General features: G+C 39.5%; 1 protein-coding gene across 2 annotated transcripts in view; it reads left to right on the top strand.

Moving 5' to 3' along the window:
* The window catches only part of src (v-src avian sarcoma (Schmidt-Ruppin A-2) viral oncogene homolog), a 50457-nt gene extending 30626 nt beyond the window's left edge, over nt 1-19831 (top strand). The window contains exons 2-13 of one of the 2 annotated variants that reach the window (XM_072656391.1): nt 2076-2340; nt 3229-3328; nt 4725-4742; nt 7197-7295; nt 9128-9231; nt 11517-11666; nt 12300-12455; nt 12945-13124; nt 13818-13894; nt 14064-14217; nt 14399-14530; nt 16021-19831. In XM_072656391.1, the coding sequence (XP_072512492.1) occupies nt 2085-2340; nt 3229-3328; nt 4725-4742; nt 7197-7295; nt 9128-9231; nt 11517-11666; nt 12300-12455; nt 12945-13124; nt 13818-13894; nt 14064-14217; nt 14399-14530; nt 16021-16229 (1635 nt within the window). In that variant the 5' untranslated portion in view covers nt 2076-2084 and the 3' untranslated portion in view covers nt 16230-19831. The remainder of the gene's footprint in view (nt 1-2075; nt 2341-3228; nt 3329-4724; nt 4743-7196; nt 7296-9127; nt 9232-11516; nt 11667-12299; nt 12456-12944; nt 13125-13817; nt 13895-14063; nt 14218-14398; nt 14531-16020) is intronic. The other variant, XM_072656392.1, reaches the window with a different exon arrangement.
* Nucleotides 19832-20283: the final 452 nt, after the last annotated feature.

Raw genomic sequence — 20283 nt, 5'->3', positions numbered from 1 at the left:
TAGTATCTACAGTCAGTATTGATCCTTTTGACAACACCATTGTCTGTCTACCTCATATTTACTGCCCAGTGACAAGAGTATAAATAAATAGGAACAGGAGATGTTTTCTAATGGGGTATCAATAGGGAGTATGGAGGGCACTGTAAAATGTGGTTAGTGACATTTACATACCCCATACAAACAAATAATTGATTCTGTCTGTTATCCAAGTGCTGGTCTGGATTTTAATGCTGTTTCTATATTAGAAGAATGCTTAATCTGAAGTGTGAGTACGACACAAACTTGCTATGACTATTTGGTGGCCAAAACATTCATTGAATCGACCAGAAAAGTGAATCTGTGTACCTTCCTGTTATGAAGCCTGGATCTGTATTTGCCCATATGAGAACTGCCTTAAGGTAGATGCTCTGTGGGTTCAGTAATGGCTGGGCCCATTGCCCGCATGCTGACCTCCCAGTCACACTGCTTTACTGGGATTAGTTCCAGTCGACTGAGCCTGGAGCAGTTCTTCTATGAGCTGGAGTAATGCATGGAGCATGGAGCTGTCACTCTCACAGTGGGAGGACTCCCACCTCCTAGACCTTTCAGTCCCAATGGCGTAGACTTGAACTGACAGGCAGTGATGAGTGTTTGTGTGTGCGTCTCTCATCATATATTTTTGTGTGTGTGTGTGTGTGTGTGTGTGTGTGTGTGTGTGTGTCTGTGTCTGTGTGTCAAAATGTCCTGAATTTCTAAGAAATTCAGAGGACTAACATAACCCCAGCATTGTTTTTTATATATTGACACTGTCACACAAAAAACATGTATCTTTCGTTCTTTTTCACTTTTTTGACATAGTGTGAATCTTCGTTACATTGTGTCAGAATTTCATGATGAACAGACCAATAGAAATACTTTTAAAGTGAGTTGCAAAAAATCTTTTTTTACATTGACTACCATTTGACAGTTAAGGAGGTTTTCCTTCTCCTGTAAAGTTGCCATTTTGGAGATTCAGCTACTTGATTTAAAGGCTGACACAGATGTGCAAATGCGCTCACACAGCTCGCCTAGCCCCTGTGAAGAAGTATTGCCTATATTTTAGAATTTAGACTCTGGAGCAGCAGTAGCAGTGGAACGGTGTTCTCTGAAATTATGGTGCGCTATACAAAACTTTTGGGATGAGTTGGGGATAAGTTGCAGTGGTGATCATCCAATATCTTGATGTCACTAATGCTCTCGCTAAATGGATTCAAATCCTCACAGCAACGCTCCAAATGTTGTAGGAAGCCTGGACAGCCTTCCCTGGACAGAGATCGTTATTCCAACAAAAGCAGGATAGACTCTTTTCTTAGTACCTCTGATTTTAGATGATGAATAATAAATGAGCTGGTGACCCAATACATTTGTCCGGAACATGTATATCCTGGCTAAAACATCTCATCACTGACTTGTTAAAGTACTGGAGCTCTTTTGCACATCTTTATTATATGACCACAAGTCCTGACAAGGTATGTGTGGGTGTGTGTGTGGGTGTGTGGGTGTGAATATGAAGTAGTGTTGGAGGAAAAGTGTGTGAGGATCTGATTTCAGCAGCTGTCAGTGGCGTGGTGGAGGGGGCGGCTGGGAGGGTTTACAGTACAGTGTGGCAAAGCTCACACAATGCTTGGTCCATTACTTCCTTAAAGCTTAATTTTCCCTGTTGCTGTTTTCCTTGAAAGGCTGTGTCACAAGTGTTCTGCCTTTGTTGTAGTTGTCTGTGTATAGTTATCACAAATAATTTTAATTGTATTATTTTTTTCTTAATTCTGCTGCAGTTGTCGTTCAGTCTGCTCCCCTCAGATGGCATTTCAAAGCTCACATTATTTCAAAGCACTATCAGTATTAATTTGTGTAGATGTAAAGGAATGCCATAATATTTCCATGTAGTATACAATGTAAGTCATGCATAAATCATGCATGGTAGGTAGCATTAAGATTAGCTTAGCGCATCATTTGTGGGACACTATATATGGTTGGAATTGCAGAAATGCTTATTTTGACTGAAATTTATTGTTTCTTTCCTGCTAATGTTTATTTCTTGCATATTCTCTCTATAGGCCTAGGCCATGGGGGGAACTAAGAGCAAGCCCAAAGAACCAGGCCAGCGCTCCCGCAGCCTAGATGGAACCATTGGCACAGGCGGTGGTGGCAGCGGCAATGCTGGGGCCCATCCCCACCTGTCCCTCACACCCAACCGGAGCCCAACGGTGGATGGCACGCGGCCTGGTGTTCAGCCCATTCACAACAGCGCCGAGCTGGCCCTTTTTGGAGGGGTGGACTCCTCTACCAACAGCATCACTTCCCCTCACCACTGTGCTGCTGGTAAGAGATGCACTGCCTCCTTAAACACATTCCCCACACATTTGTAGCTAGGGATGGGAATTTGAATTTTATTGATATCAGTGTCATTATTGATCTGCTTGTCGTTTTGATTATTTATTTATTCCCGATTATTTATTGATTTCTTTGTCGATTGCTGTTGTGGATGTGAAGGCATGTGTTAAATTCAAGTTTCTTAAAGTGAATCCCACTGATGTAAATGTAATGTTGCATGCAAATATTTGACAACAGATGTCTAGTGTGACCGTGGCTTAAAGCAATATGTGGGAATTTGTGTTTCTTGCTCCGTGGCTCCCCCTACAGTCAAAAAGTGTAATTCACATCTCAAGTTACCCCCGAAGGACACACTTATTGCTGTGTCTCTCAGGTTGACAACCTGAGAGACACAGAACATCACTGAAAGTGAAAGATGCATGTAGAGTGAGGTGGTATAGTAATATTACAGGATTATACACAAATATGACTTGTAAGCGTAATCCTGCCCGCTTCATCTAAGTCACAATTATTGAAGTACAAATATTTTCAGATAGTGATTTTTGAACTTTGTTTATCTCTGTATGTGTTAGCTTTGTGCACACATAAACAAAATCAATATGGCCCGACACAATGTAGTATCAGCTGTCCTGAAGCCTGAATATTGTCTATACTTTTGTCCTATTTCATAGAGAACAGCAGGTTGTACTCATAGTCTAGTGCTAAACTAAAATAGCCCTCTGGACTGCTTCTTCCACATATCTACTACTACATGGACATTCCAGATGAGTTTGTCTGTGGGTGTTTGTGGTGGAGGGGCTCATTTTTAAGATCTGAAAAACAGTGTATTTGGTAAAAAACTGAATTTTGTAATTTGTCCAATTTTTCTTTGTGTAGGAGGCGTGACTACATTTGTGGCATTGTATGACTACGAGTCACGCACTGCCTCAGATTTATCATTCAATAAAGGAGAACGGCTTCAGATCGTCAATAACACGTAAGAAACCACTCACTCCCTCACTCGGTAATGTCAGAATGCACTTACATGTACAGACACCAGACAACAACACACAGAAAACAACAGAGAGCTGAAAACACTAGACAGTTACTCATAGTCTGTAGCACTCTGAACACGCCCTCTGAGGCAGTCATTAACAGACTCACTTGAACCCCTCATCCAAGCACTTTTATATACACGCACACGCACACGCACTTACGCACACACACACAAACATTCTCTCATACTTGTCTGTCTGTCTGCTGTGCTCTACTGTGCTTTCTGGCTGCTGTGCCACTAAAGTGCATGTAGCTCTGCCCGCTTCCCCCACTGGTAACCATAGGAACAGGCTTCCCTCTGAAGGCACTGGATTTGCGAGAGATGACTGCTTTTTTTTGTCCTTTTAGGGTTTTCCCAGCTCACAAAAGCTCAGCTGCATGTCTTTGCCTCTGCTTCCTCCCTCTCCCTCTCTCTCTTTCTCTCTCTTTCTTTTTGTGCTCTTGATGATCACTTCCTCAGACCAGCGTGTACTCTGTCATTAGAAAAAGCACACTCTGCAACAGCATCCTCTGCTTGCATGCTTACAGTGAGAGAGGCTCATGGTTGCTTTAAAAAAATAAATAAATGTGAAGCTGGTTACTGTGGAATCAATGCAAGGGCAGTGGACCATGCATTAAGCCCCCCTCCCCACACCTACTTTTATACAAAGTCCTAAAGCCACCCCGGGATTCTCCAATAACACATTAATTGGATTGTTAATGATGTCCCTTCCGCTGGAAAAAAACAAGGGGTGCAGGATTTTCACTATACAATTATTTTCTGTACTGTACAGTGTGCATCAATACAGTGCATTTTAGTATATAAGCAAAAGAGGAAAAAAGGTGGGGAGGGGTCCAAGTCCAGTTGCCAAAAGAAAACTGCGGCATGCATAATTAAGTTATATTTTTTTGTAAAGCTGACATTTACGGTGTCAATGTCACAAAATGTTACATTATAAATATAGCACAAAAGTTTAAACCACCTAAGAATGTTATTCAAAATTTATTTATTTATTTATTAGTTTTTGCTATTAAAAACATCATATGAGACTATATGCATGTAAATATATTAAGAAGTTGTTTTCATTTTGAAGAAAGTGACTAAGTTGACAGCTTGATTACAGATTTAACCTGAAAGCCCCTAGCTAGTGTGTTAATTTGTTAAATTACATATTTACATATTTATGCTGGATACATACATATACATGCTAGATGTAGCCATTAGAAAATGGGTAACTTGGGGCCATGACATTTCTGGTGTCTCTTTTTTCAATTCTTGCTTTTTTTTCATGTTTTTAACCCTTTTCACATCTCCTTCTTTTCTGTTTCCTCTCTCATGCGGTCAATGCTTAATCTAGGAGAAAGCTGAACTGCAGGTTAGTAACGGCTGCTTTGCTTTTGTCTTTCGCCGTCCTTGCCTGCCTCATGTGTGAGTCTTGCACGTCATTCCTCTACATCCACCAGAGATATGTCTCGTCTTCTGGAGACTGATGGAATTGGACAAAAATAGTCGCACGTCTCCTCAAAACTGGACCAAAGGCTGCCATCTTAGTTTTGTCCTTCACATCCACCCTCTGTCCTCACTTTCATTTTCTCACTTGCAGTCGCAGAAGTTACCAGGTTTTCTCCTGTTTCCGTTTAATTTCCATTCCGTTATAGTGTGTGTGTGTGTGTGTGTGTGTGTGTGTGTGTGTGTGTGTGTGTGTGTGTGTGTGTGTGTGTGTGGTTAGCCTGGCTTGCTGAATGACCTCATCTGGAATGCTGCTAGGCTAGGGTTAGCTTTTATCTTAGCATAGTTCGTATCCCATTCTTTTGTTTCCTCGGACAACGTTTACAACATAGCCTTCCCCAGCTACTGGCATCAGGCAAAACCGCGGTCACAAGGTTGTGAATTCTCCAGTCTAACAGAGTCTGATGATGATTTACGTGCTGTAATGTTACTGATACACAAGTTAGTTAGAGCATTGTAGCCATTTAACTAAGTTTTAAGTATAGAAATAAATATTACATTTCTTTATAATTCTAATCCAGGTAACCAACAGTTTATGAATTAGCATCTACATCTTATGATAGTGACACCAGCCCACTGTACAGCAATATAGGACATGCAATAATTACATTGCTGAAGGCTGTAATATTTAAATGAACCTTTAACAAATCATAACATTTCTTGTTTATTTAATTTTCTCTCATTCTGTGAGCATCCTTAGACAATCCGGATAGGTGTTTATGTGGGTTAATGAAACAGAGTATCCATGTAATCTAACAACTGTAGAAAACTTTGGTCCAAGCCACTTGCATCATTCATTTGATTATATTGCAGTCCCATTTACATTTAGTTACATTTATTGTGTTTTGTCCATACTGGGCAGTTGTAACATGTAGTGGACATAATCTGATTCAGTACATAATATATGTATTTCTGCTTGTTGAATGGCACACTGATACTTGAATAGGTGTTGTAGAGTCTATAGCATACATTGTTTGTGGGAACAGTAGTGTTGTAATGAGTTTGGAGGCAGTGGGAGCTAATACAGTTTGGGAGGTTGTGTGTTGAGTCAGCAAGCTACAATGTTATTACTTTTGCTGGGGGAGGAAAAGAGAAGGTCAGTAGCTTTCTTGTTCAGGACAAACAAATGAATTGATAAAGACCAGTCCTTAAAATAAAAAAAAAACTTTTGTTTGATGACAATTTATACAGCTGTGGTGGACGTTTTTAGACACCATGTGCATTAATGTTATGTCAATATTGGGCTTTCAGTTATTTAACATTGTTCACAATTGTTGTTAAACAATATATAAAAATTATACATACACCCACTTAATTCAGTGGTCCAATGTGCTGTTAACGTCCTGTTAGTGATTACACAAGTCAGGAATGTCTCTTGGAGTCATTTAAAAATCAACTGCAGATTCCAGGATAAAATACAACTGTATGTAAATCCATGTTCTTGGGATATTTAACCACTTTGCCATGGTCTAGAAGAAGACACTCTTAGCTGAAATGAAATTGCTTTGAATGGTCAGGAAGACCGGAACAACCAAAAGAGCCATCTATGCACAAGCCTGCCATGAACTGGGAGTTGCTGGAACACCAGTGGCACTGTTCTTTACCTTTATCTAATTTGATTCTATCGATTCTGTCCGTGTCTGGTCAAGGTACAACTTGCTAAAGGGCATTTAAACAAATGTTAGCTGTGCTGCATGTACATTTCTGACCATGTATGTACAGTTTAGACTGTTTTGATTTTCAAAACCCCCCATGAACGTTTCCAAACACAACAGTATAGTATTTTTCCAAGAAGGCTGAATCACCATAATTATGCATAGTTATCATGAAATCATAATCAAGTTAAAGTAATTACTTTCTATTTTTCTGTTGAAGGTTGATTGTGGATACATTTTGCATGATTTTGGTATTTTTGTGTTTTGATTCATCAGTTCAACCTCTCCAGTTGAAGTATAGTTAAACTCCTGTTTGGTTTCCCAATGACACAAACACATCCATGTCAAGTTTTCAATTGCGGACCTACAACCCAGGACAGTTCAGATACAACACACCTGGTTCTAATATTCAGGTGTGTTGGATCAAGACTCTTCTGGGTGATAGATCTCTAGGAGCAGGAATAGGACAACGTTTTGTAAGATATTGTCCTGTTTTTGAAATAGTTCCATGAATCAGTGCACCAGTGACAATTATGTGAATGCAAGGAATGCAGTTTTGTATGTACTTAAAAATATGTGAAGTCTGTGGCTTTTACATAGAGGTAGTGGAAGCACCCCGCAGACAGGAATACAGATTTGTGTGTGTGTGTGTGTGTGTGTTCCAGGGAAGGAGATTGGTGGCTGGCTCGCTCGCTGACAACAGGGAAAAGTGGCTACATCCCCAGCAACTATGTCGCTCCCTCCGACTCGATCCAGGCTGAAGAGTAAAGCACCTTTTTCTCACCTTGGTTCATTTTCTGTCATGCTCCCTTGTTTTGGTAGTTGGTCTTTCCCCTCTGCCTGCCTCCCTGTATATTCCCGAATATTCTTTTCTGTACCTTTCCTCTAGCCTTGCCTTTCCTCTGTACTGTATTCAGTTAGACATTTGCACTTCCTTGTACAGGAATGCTTCTGCTCTCCCAGATCCTTTTTTATTTTTCTTTCAATTTCTTTATTACTTTAATTGTCATGTCTTCCTTATTTTGATGTTTTGAGAGTTTCCCCTGAAGACCTTTACTGCCCATTTCCCAAGTGCATTGATTTAGCCCTTCTACTACTCACAGCAGTCTTACTTGCTTGCTCCTTCCACATACACACACATATGCACATAGTCTGATTTTCTGTGTCATTGCACAGTTTAGGTGTGCAATTAACCACAACATGACATTAAGCAGAAAGACCATATGACATAGTGGTAAAAACATACTGTAATATTTGCAGCATGTATAGGAATTCTGGACCGATGCCTGTGTCCAAAACTTTCCATGCACATCTCTACCGATGACAGTAACAATATTTATAACAATTCAAGTAATGGGATCATCAAAGATCAGCAAATCTACATAGATAAATAAGATGTGCATATTTTAGAGCTGTACCTCCAGGTTGGGTATGTAAATCAAACACATGGATGAAATTCAAATATTGGTTGTAGAAATTTTGAATGATCTCGCACAAAAACATTTAATTCAAAGAACATGTGAGGGAGAGAGGGATGATTTTATAATGGCACACTGAGCCCTGAATACCTATAATTATTCCCATTAAACAAAGTCGCACAGTAAAAAATTGTCATGAGTGGGTTACAGTGATTTTAACACTGTTGGGCCCAACACAAGAAAGCAGAGGCAGAATTCAATGTAAAATACACCACTTTTTAGTAAATAATTTCTATTAGTATTATTATTATTATTATTATTGTTGTTGTTGTTGTTGTTATCAAACAGGTATAGTGCTTATAAACAGTGTAGTTCAACCTGGAGCAGTTATACAGAATACAATTACAATGTGTATCTCCAGTATTTTACAACAACTTACAATGTGGCTGCCAAGGAGCAGTGCCACTTACAAACTAGTTTATTCCCCTTTTTCAGTGTTAACTGCCACATGCTTTCTGTAGACATTGATTAGTCTTTTACACCGACATAAACAGCATTTGGCCCACTATTCCACACTGGGACACTTACAACCCTATAACCTGTGTCTTTTTAAAGCACCGCAGCCTGTTGCCCTGCTCAAAAGTGCAGAAAATCAGACACAGTAACTTTGCACAGCACACTTTGAAACACACATGCTTAATACCTGTCACTCATGTCACTCACGCAAATAGACGTATCTTTTTAACTGTTATAATGTCTCGCTTTTCCACCTCTGTCCTGCCAGTCACCTCAGATTGACTCTGGAGAAAAGGTAAGGTTTTGTGACTGAACTCTCCATGACCAAAGGCAGCAAAGAGTGCTCTCTATCTGCTCATCCAAGGTTATGCATAAAACTACTGCGCCAAAATTGGTCTATTATGTCAATTTTCAATTACTACTTAATTACACACAAAGTTCAGTATTTTCAGTATTTCATACTGAATCAAGTTCATATAAAGCTGGAAAAAGTGATGAACATTATAAATAATCAAGGAACTATTGATTTATGTTGGATGTATAAAGGAATTTATGGTGCTGTAGTTTTATACGCAGTGCAGGACTGAGATTTGTTTCTCTACTGACACTGCTCTCTCTCTTTCTATCTCTATTCTTCTATCTGTCTCACTATCTTTGTGCAGGTGGTACTTTGGGAAAATCACTCGCAGGGACTCGGAGCGGCTGTTGCTGAGTCTTGATAACAGAAGGGGCACCTTTCTAGTTCGTGAGAGTGAGACAACCAAAGGTGATTTAAAAGCTTACTTTCTACCTACATTTGCTCATTTATTCATGCTTACAGCCACAAGCTAGTACTAGTCAGTTTAGATGCAGTTTTAACTCCTAGACTGAGCAATATTTTCTGTTACTGTGATAAATCACATCGCATCGCAATTGTTCTCTAAAGGAACACAATGGCTATTGTTAATACCTCTGGGAGTACTGACCAACTACATTACAAAGAGAGCATACTTGGTCCTAGTCACTGAATTAACTGCAGCACTGTTGAATACCGCACATGTATTTATAGTTTATAGTACTTTAGATGTAGATTAGATTAAATACTGGTGCTTTTTGTCTATTTTCATCAGTTTTTATTATGTTTGTCATTTAAACCACTCCTACCTTAAAACATAGGCTTTTTCTTATTTATGTTTATAGGCTCATTTAGTTATTAATCTAAATGTAATACACCAATGTGTCCGATAGAGATTAGGAAAAGTGTTCCTGAATAGTGTTCCTATAACATATTCAGTTCTTTTAAGATTTATTATATAGTAACTACTATAAAACAATATTCACGCAAAACCTCTATATCTACCATATAAATGGTAAATTTATAGGAGAAAAGAACTTCCTTATATTCAGTGAAGTCATTCTGAAGCATTTCTGTTGGGCCATCCATCATAAAATAACTGAACAGCTAAGATATATTAGGCAGCAAGTGAACAGTCAATTTGTGAAGCTGATGTGTCAAATGCAAGAAAAATAGGCAAGCATAACAATTTGAGCCACTTTGACATGGTGGCTAGACAACTTTCAAGCGTGAGCATCTCCAAAAAGCAGGCAGGTTTTGTGGGTTTTATCTGGTATACTGTATTACCTACCAAAAGTCCGGTACCCAAGGCTCATTGATGCTAACCCTGTGATGTAAAGAACAAATACATTCAGATAAAGTTCAAAAGTAAAAACCAATGGACAAAGTTTTTGTGTGACAGTGAAGATAGTTATTATCACTGTGAGAAATCAGAAGAAAGGGCACAGCTGCATACAGTCACTTAAAAGGAAAACATCAGTTCCACATTACAGTGTACTGTAGACAGTGTATTTTAGGCTATGCCTCTCAACTCTTGGTTTTGCAGCATGTAAAACCGGAATAAAGAACCAGTACTGCTTGTTAGGGATTTATATAGAGACAGACAGAGGAAGCGTGACCATTCTCAGCAGCCAGGGACACAGAGTACAGGTTAACACGCATGTCTGTTCTTGAAGTAACACATATACATTTACAGCCCTGGAATAAAAGTGAGCAGCAGGTCACGTAAGAGAAATCATCTGTTTGCATATTTAGTATTCAGATGAGGTTTTGCAAGTGTGAGAGTGAGTGTTTGACAGAGTTAAAGTGTGAGCTTACGCACGTATATCAGCATTTGTGTGTGTGAGAGCGCTTTGTTAGTAGTAGAGGTTGTATAAATAAGGGGGGGGGGTGCTGAGGGTGAAGGAAGGAGGAGGTGTTCACAGGAACTGAGAAATAGAAGTAGGTCATTATGAAACGTCACTATAACCAAGAGCCGTATCCCCCTAATTATACACAAAGCGAGAGCGAGTGCATGAGGGAGCGCGAGAGACCATGCTTGCATGAGAAAGATTAAGGAATAGACAGGGAAATAAGCAGAGAACTAAAAGAGGCATCAAAGAGAAATAATGGTTACACCAGTGTGTGTGGTCCCATATGCAAAGATATGAATCTTAATGCTGGAACGCTGCCCTCTAGTGACTGTTAAGAGATGCATTCTTTTGCAAATGCAATGTAATTTTTGCAAATGCAAATTAATTTTAGTGTCGCATCATTTCATTGGCCATGCAATGTCCTTTAGTCAGTTCTTCCAGAGGTTGCAGTGGTATTATAATATTGTCACTGAAGTTTCCAACCTCTTTCCAGATACAGCAGTGGTAAAGGTAAGGTGCACGTATTTGTCACTGTACAGTGTACACTGTACAGCGAAATGTGTCCTCCGCATTTAACCCATCTGGTAGTGAACACACATGTGTTAGGGGCAGTGAGTACACACACAGAGCGGTGGGCAGCCAACTCCAGCGCCCGGGGAGCAGAGAGGGTAAAGGGCCTTGCTCAAGGGCCCAACAGTGGCAGCTTGCCGAGCCCGGGAATCGAACCCACAACCCGGTTATCGATATCCCGGCGCTCTAACCGCTGAGCCACCACTGCCCACTGCCCCAGGTAGAAAGTACTGCTGCGGCTCAATTTGTTCCTCTGCCTCTCTCTCTGTCTGTGTATCTGTCTTCCTCCTACAGGTGCCTACTGTCTGTCTGTGCTGGACTCTGACAATGTAAAAGGGCTGAATGTGAAACATTATAAGATCCGGAAGCTGGATAGCGGTGGCTTCTATATCACATCTCGCACACAGTTCAGTAATCTGCAGCAGCTGGTCATCCACTATCGCAGTGAGTCATTTCTTAGCATAGCACCTGAGAGTCTGTGTATGTCTGTGAGATTGTGTGTGTTGAAAGGGAAGTGAGATCATGGTTTCTGTCTCGGTCTCTATATCTGACACAATCTATAAAAGTTATGAAATGCCTTTGTCCTATATATATATATATATATATATATATAGCACTATTTGAGCACACTTCAACGGGGAGTTTTTAGATATCATAACGAAACCACTTCAGGTCTTAGTAAAAATACCACCTTATGTCAGTCCTTGTACAATTAAGACCATACCAGTGTAACGGAAACAGTTGACTCTGTCAGAAGTTGGCACATTAACTCTAAACACACATGTGCAGAGGCCTGTACTGAGGCTAAGTTAATAACTAAGCTTAGCTAGTTGTCCGCAGCTCCAGACACCCCAAAACAGGTTGGATATTGGTCCTTCCAATACGAATTGCCACCAGATCCCAATGTAGGCTAGGATGTGGCTTCACAAGGCAATTTTTTAACTATTGTTTGGCATTTTTGTTAAAACAGTGGTTGTGTTCAATGTAGTGCAAATTTTTTCTTAAACCATTCTCTCTCTCTCTCTCTCTCTCTCTCTCTCTCTCCCTGTCTCACTACCTCTCCTCACCCCATCTCAGAGCATGCTGATGGTTTGTGCCACTGTCTGACGGACGTGTGTCCGGTTCTGAAGCCTCAGACTCAGGGCTTGGCTCGGGATGCTTGGGAGATCCCCCGTGAATCTTTACGTCTAGACCTTAAGCTGGGACAAGGCTGCTTTGGAGAGGTTTGGATGGGTAAGTGCCAGAGTATTAACCACCTATGATCAAATGTCTGGTGGGGTTGAGACACTGATCAAGCACACACATGCACAATACACAAGTTATTTAAATATATCATTTATTTATATAATTAATTATATAAATTGCTCTGGGTCTTTGAATTGAAGGTGACATCCCATGTTATGGGAATTATGTGAGACTTGTTTTTTAAATATTAGAGTTTAATAAGATGCAAGTTTGTTTCAAAATGTACAGTTATTCACCAGTCCATGTAGTCATGCATGCATGAAACCGGTCCACAGTAACTGTTAATGTTTACACAGATGTTTTTAAAAGTTTTTTTTCAATCAGAATGCTGCTCAGTGCAGGGCAGCCAGGTAGAACAGTAATAAAAATATAATTACTGTATAACAACACCAAAAATTCTAAAAAATGCAACTCATTATTTAGAAATCTGTTATCCCAAACCTACATACCAACAAAAGTGTCCACCGTTTCGCTCAGGCACGTGGAATGGAACAACGCGTGTGGCAATAAAGACTCTGAAGCCAGGCACCATGTCTCCAGAAGCCTTCCTACAGGAAGCTCAGGTGATGAAGAAGCTGCGGCACGAAAAGCTGGTGCAGCTTTATGCTGTGGTGTCTGAGGAGCCCATCTTCATTGTAACAGAATACATGGGGCAAGGTCAGCAATCCAGAAGCTATATCTTCTCTTTCTGCTGTGAACTCTTAACATAGCTACAGTACTGTGCAATTTATCAAACACCCTTCATGAATTTCATTTCCAATAAAAAAAAAAAGTCTTTATTTTACAGCGTGGGGGGCGGGGAGCAGAACACATACTTTTGAAAACATTTTACACCAATTCTGGCATCATTACACTTGCTTCCAGTGTCTTTTAGAATAGACTTTAATTTAATGTTTTAGACCATATTCAGTTTGTTTGTCTGTATATGTTGTCATCCTGCCAGAGTGTCTGAGTTTTGCAAGGATGTTAGGAGCTCTTTATTATTTTTTGGCACTTTAGTTTTGGATATCTTTTTACTTTTGACATTGACATTCCTTAAGCAAGTGGATTATGTTTATCAGAAATACTGTATTTCTTGACAAATTAATATTTTAATGTCTGGAAATAAAGCTTTTGCACAGTACTGTATATTCAGTCTGATCATACATTGGCTGAATTGCATTCTAGTTTCCATTTCATTGAAATAACTGTGAAATAGATTTTCAGACATTTACATATGTTTTCTGTCAAAGGTTTTAAATATTTTTGAGAGTTTCTGGATTTAAACATTTGTAAATGCTCCAAACTTTTGAAGGCCAGTCTGCATGCTGTATAAGGGCTGATGTCATGCTTTGATGTGGTTTAACACAGGAAGTCTGTTGGACTTCTTAAAAGGAGACATGGGGAAAATGCTGCGGTTGCCTCAACTTGTAGATATGGCCTCACAGGTGAGTATGTTTTAATGACACATCAGCAATACATGAATTCTACCACTGCTGCAGCTGCAAATTTCATACATGGATCATTTCTGTAACGTATGGCATCATTACGTATGAGGTTGATGCAGGACACCAGTGTGTGCTCATTGTGCTGTGTTTGGGTTTATGTTGTCCTCAGATTGCATCTGGCATGGCGTACGTGGAGAGAATGAACTATGTGCATAGAGACCTCAGGGCTGCCAACATCCTGGTGGGAGATAACCTGGTGTGTAAAGTGGCAGACTTTGGCCTTGCTCGCCTCATAGAGGACAACGAATACACTGCCAGACAGGGTGAGCAAGGCGACGTGTCTCTCTCTTTCTCCACCCCCCCTTCCCCCACCACTGGTTGTAACCTGGTTTGTCTTTAAAATATAATATCTCTCTAAATCTTTTAAAACACACTTTTATACTAAAGCATTCCACTCACGGTGTACTCTTAAAACATCTCTCATCATAATTTTTTGTTAAATAGGGGCAAAGTTTCCAATAAAGTGGACTGCACCAGAGGCTGCTTTGTATGGCCGCTTCACCATCAAATCTGACGTCTGGTCGTTTGGGGTTTTGCTGACTGAACTGGCAACTAAAGGCAGGGTGCCATATCCAGGTAAACATGATTCAGGGAAACTAAGTAAAAAGATCTGTGGAGCCAGATAAAACATTTAAACTAGTGTATCGGTATCTGTGCCAAAACTAGCACTTGCACACAGTATATGTATAGGTAATACAGAGCACCGATACTAGTCAAAGCCAGTCATGAAATTATTACCATTAAACAGACACTCAATGGAACTTTTACAATTATCACTTTCTGTTTCCATGGGGTGTTTTTTTTTTGTTGTTTTTTGTTGTTTTTTTGGTTCTAACCAAAAACCTAACGTTCTGTTTAAGCAACTTGTTTCAAGGCCAGACATTGAAGTTTAGTACCTTTTTTTTCATCGAGAAACTGTACTAAAATATGAAATTGCTGTTCTGAAATGTGAATTTTAAACAGCAATTAAAAAAAAAGATTAAGCTTAGCAAGATTATGCTTGCCTACTTGCACATGTTTCTGCATTGTGGCTTTTTTTTTCTTTTCAGAGCTCTGAAACTTCATATGTGCAGTTACTCAACCAGTAAATGTGGTTCCTTTAAGCTTATTATATCTTATTTGGCAGTAAAACCTCCTATAAAAAGTGAAACACTTGAGATTTCAGGGTTTTTAGCCATCTATTAAGTATTGAAGGGTTAATTATCAGGGCTGGTATTAGTATCTGTACTCTGTATCAGCAGATACTTGAAAATCTGGTAACGGTACTGGTATCGGAAGGAAAAAGTGGCTTTGGTGCATCCCTAATTAAAGAACCCATACTAGGTGTCAAATTTTTTATTTTTCATTTAATTTTTTTTTTTGCGAAAAAAAAACAAAACAAACTTTGAACTTTTTAGCCAAAGGTTTGTGGACTCAACTGTATTACCCAAATGTTTTTGGACTCCAACATTTACACAGAAGGATTAGCATGAAACATAGCAACATCATAGCAACCACCATATCAACCAATTCAGATGTCGTAGCAATCGCTTAGCAGCACTGTAGCAACTCCCTGGGATACCATATCAACCGCTTAGGAAAACCACACCAACCACCTGGGATACCATAACAGCCATCTAGCAACATCATAGCAGCTACCTAGCAACACCTTAGCAACCACCCAGGAACCATCTGCCCAGTTCATCAGTTTCCTAGTAAATCAAACAATTCATGCTTGATCCATACAGCTGACTTCAAATGCATCAGCAAAGTGTCTCCACCTGAATAAAGCCATTATATGGACAGTTTGGGAAAGTTTTGAGTGTCTGTTTGTAGTAACAGAAATCAACTGCCAAGACTGTAACACACTTTCTGCAGGACCTGCACTCTTTAGATGAAATTTGTAACTTTCAGTCACTTTGTCAGGTTTCACAACTGTGGTAAATTGATCACACCACTATTAGGGTCTTTATCTGGTTTCATTTTAAAAAATCAGAGGTTTTCACATCAGTTTAAAAGAAGTTGCTTAATTTGGTGACCATGGCTTCTTGCATGTATCTTCACCTCCTCTTTGTCGCCCCACTAAGGGATGGTGAACCGGGAGGTGCTGGACCAGGTAGAGCGTGGCTACAGAATGCCCTGCCCGTCCGAATGCCCCGACTCCCTGCATGAGCTCATGCTGACCTGCTGGAGGAAGGAGCCTGAGGAACGGCCCACGTTTGAATACCTGCAGGGCTTCCTGGAGGACTACTTCACTTCAACTGAGCCGCAGTACCAGCCAGGGGAGAACCTGTAGAGAAACAAGAGCTGAAGAGCATCCTAGGATGATTGGAGAGAGGCTTGGAGGAAGCCACACTGTACCATGTTCTCTAGGAAGAGTATGAGTGTTAAGTGACCATTGTTTTGCACAGTCAAGAAAGAGAGAGCAAACACCTTTTTTTTTGTATTAGCCGCAAAAACGGCACTACAGAATACCTCCTCGCCTTCTACATGAAAAATGGATGAAACTCATAGAAGTATTGTTTGAACTCCATGTTTCCTCTGGCTCTTTTTGTAGGTCAGTAATGATCGATCTTTAGCTGCTTTTCTGACCTCATTGTGTTTCCCTCTCGACTTTCGTAAGCTCCTTTTAAGGGTTGCTCCAGATCTGTCACTCATCCTCTCCCTTGCTCCACTCTCCTTGCTTCCGAGTCCTTCCCCTCCCCCTACTTTGCCCCAGTTGCACCCAGGCTCTGACAAACAGGCCTGGGGTTCTCCACATAGAGGCCCTGGCTTTTAAGGAGTAGCTTGTGGTTCTCATCAAGACACAAAGTTGGTGGAGGAGACTGGAATGCCATCCCAAGACAGCTAGAGAACATCATTTTGTAAGAACGCATTTGGATTTGGAATTATTTTGGTGTCCTTTTTTTCAGAGGACCGAGCAACCTCTTTTGGTCTTCCAGTGTCCGTCTAGGACCACATATATCTTCTCCTGAAGATGATGTTCCATCGTTTCCTGTCTTAACCCTGGATAAACTGGAAAAGAGTCAAAAGCTGCCAGAATTATGGATCCTTTAAAAAAATTAAAATAAAACAACATGGCTCATGCTAAAACTGTCATAAGACAAATGTAACGTGACATTGCTGAACTGTGCCTTCTGGGCAAATAAACTGGTCAAGACCAAACTCATGGAAAACAATTTAGCATCGAGCCACTAATACAGACTTGAAGCTTTTCTCTGGCTTTTTCATTGAATATTTACTCTACTTTTATGATATTACCCAACCTTTTTTCCTTGACCCAAAACAACTACTGATAAAGCCTCTTGTAATCATAGGGGCAGCTGTATAGTCTTGTGATTATATGTGCCAATGGGGACGAAAAGGGTTTTGTACCATTTTACTATATATAAAATGTATTTTTATTATTGTAATCTTTTGGTATCATCAGAAACGGGTGGGTTTGTAATTAGATTTAAGTTGTGAGATATGAATATCAGCCTGATGCATTTGAACGGCCTCCAAATCTCCAAATTCTTTTTGCTTTGGACATTCTTCTTTTAAGATGTTCATTATTTTTGGTGTTTAGAAAGATCCCTGGTGTGAGCCTGCAATTTTAAAAAACGTTATTTTAACATTACGTTGTGTTTTCCATCTAGTACCATCATGCACTGTGCTGCTCTGCCGCTAAAGGCTTTTTTTGAATGCCTCTCAAAAGGATCAAAGGGCAACTACAGAAAGGCGACCTCAAACTTGCATTGAGTGTTGCGTGTTTGCCATCAGATATGGCCCCACGTTCTGTCACATGCAGGAAGAAAGATCATCCCTCTTCCTCTCTGATCAAAGAATACACTGTTACAAAAAAAGAGTGAAATACTGTAAACTGCTGAGACAATATAGAGAATGGGTTTGTAGGAATGGTAGGATATGTTTTATGCATCATGATGGTGGTTGGAACTGTGAATAGTAGATGAATTAGCATAGACAGGTGCTCACTAATGCACTGATGTGTCCAACAGCCTGTAGTTTTTATGTGCATTCCTCACTTAAGTACGGTAGACGAAATGTCCCATGACACTGGTCAGTTTCTGCTGTAAATACCATCCTCTGGTCATGCTTACTGTGTAAATATCCTATTTATTCACAGTGTTTACATTTTTGATCTTCCAGCCTGCTCTTGAGCTGAACATTTACAGAGTTGTTTCTCAGATGCCACTTAAGCCTACTCTGACTATTTGCATTTTATCACTGTCAAAAGAGAACCTTACAACCCCCTTTTTTAAATGCCATTAGCCCATTACAGTATGTTAACAGTTTTGGGTCAGCGAATAATATCAGGCAGTATTGACAGCCCACTTTGTTGTCTTTATTTGTGAAAATGTTTGACTAGAATTACTGACTTTTATTTTGGCTGATGCTGGGATTCAAACTCCCAAAGTCCTGACAGTAGTGGCAGCCTTTTGAATAGAGAAGCCATTAAAGTCCACCCTGATTAACTATGATGTCATGGTGAGTATTGCAAAATCATGTAAATGTGTACTTTTAAAGAGAGAATTAAATACAATCATGGATAGCTCCACCCCCAGTTTTACAATGTTTATATATTAGTTAGTAAAGCACAGTTTAACTAAAATGAAAATATATAATATAAATATAAATTATTTCGGGTAATATCAGTTGCTTTTTTTTTTTTTGCTTTTTTTTCTTTCATAAAGTTACTTTTTATCTTCTGACTGTGACATCTGCAAGTCATTTCTAGTGTAAAGTTAGGCTTAATCTGAATATGGAGCACTGCCCGAAAATCTATTTGTTTCTTCTTATGAAATAACTGAGTTTATGAATACTTAGCCTACTCTTCTCCCACAGCTATAACTAATTCATCTATCCATGCCCCACCCACAAATGAGGACAAGCTTACAGAAAACTGTTTTTCCATTTGTTAGCATGGTGATTTATTTATTTATTTTTTTCCCTGGCTAGTTTCAGCTACAACACCACACTCCAGTGCAGCAAAGCATTTTACACTGGGAAAAAACGTTTAATTCCAGATGAAGTGTTTTATTAGGTTAAATGAACATTTTGTCAACATTCTGTAGGCTTAGTCCAACCTTACAAAACAAGTCCAAAACAAGAAACAGTTATTTTCGCTTTCTACTGCTCAAGTTATGTGTTTAAATGAATTTCTAGAAAGCTACTGGATTCAATATAAGGTAAGATAATGGGGAAAAAAGGCTAATATATGTCTTCCTGTTGTACTTTGTTCTTTGACAGTAGCTAAAATTGTTATTTATATGGCTAGCCATCCTCAGATTCAGGCTTTTTAATCATCATCCTTGCATTACTGTTCATTGTTGTACACTCATACCACTATTCTGTTTAAATCAATGTTAAGAATAGTGGGTATTGTTTGGGTTTGACATTTGCAAAACATTCCCATGTTAGAGCTCCATTTACTCACGGTCGCACTGCTGTTAGTATTGATCATGTGATTTCGCACCATATGTTATTGCAGTGGACTATGGTCTGTCTCCTGGAGGGCAGATGTACTGTAGGGTTAGAAACTGTAGTTTGATTTCAGGTGGACCGAAATAATGACTTTAGTGATATGCTTGTTTATGGTGAGGAACTGGAAAATAGCAAAGTGATTTTGTAACAGTGTACTATTGTTGTACCAAAAGACTTTCCCCTTAAATATCCTGTCACCTTATTAGTGTACTCAGCCTATGCAGGTTTTTTGTCCTCCTAAACTTTTTGCTTTTCTTTTATACTACGTTTTCTCTCGCTTACATTATACTGTACAGTTCTTCAATGCCATGACCTGTTTCAAATTTAGAAAAGTACTTTGCTATGAGAGTTGTATCCTTAAAAAAAAATGATGCGTTGTTATCTTTTGTAAGTGCAATAAACTACATTTCTAAAGTTTGGATTTTAAGAGTTGGGTTTTAATGCCTTGCCATTTTGGACAGTGTGTTTTTAATTTAATTTAATTCGGGGTTTTTTTATTATTAAATTTACACTCTTGTGAACCATGTATGTTATGCACTGCCTAGATGCATTGCTCATGAAACCAGCAAAACCACACTTAGCTTCAATGTAGGTCAACAGTAATGCTAAAGTGACGAAGTTTCAGTCTTGGGCACTGGAGGGCAGATGCATAGGTTAGAAACAGTGGTTTGATCTAAGGTGGACAGAAATAATTACTTTAGTGCTTGTTGTTGATACATTTTTTAACAGTGTACCCTTTTTGTACCAAATGCCGCTTCCTTTTCTAATTACATACATATTTCCAACCGACCATTCATATCCGAGATCCTAGAAAAAGCTGTGGTCCCACAACTTTGCTCAAACTTGTATAAGAACCACATGAATGA

Source organism: Salminus brasiliensis, chromosome 14, assembly GCF_030463535.1.
Source record: "Salminus brasiliensis chromosome 14, fSalBra1.hap2, whole genome shotgun sequence".
Taxonomy (NCBI): Eukaryota; Metazoa; Chordata; class Actinopteri; order Characiformes; family Bryconidae; genus Salminus; species Salminus brasiliensis.
This window is presented reverse-complemented; position numbering and strand designations above follow the sequence as displayed.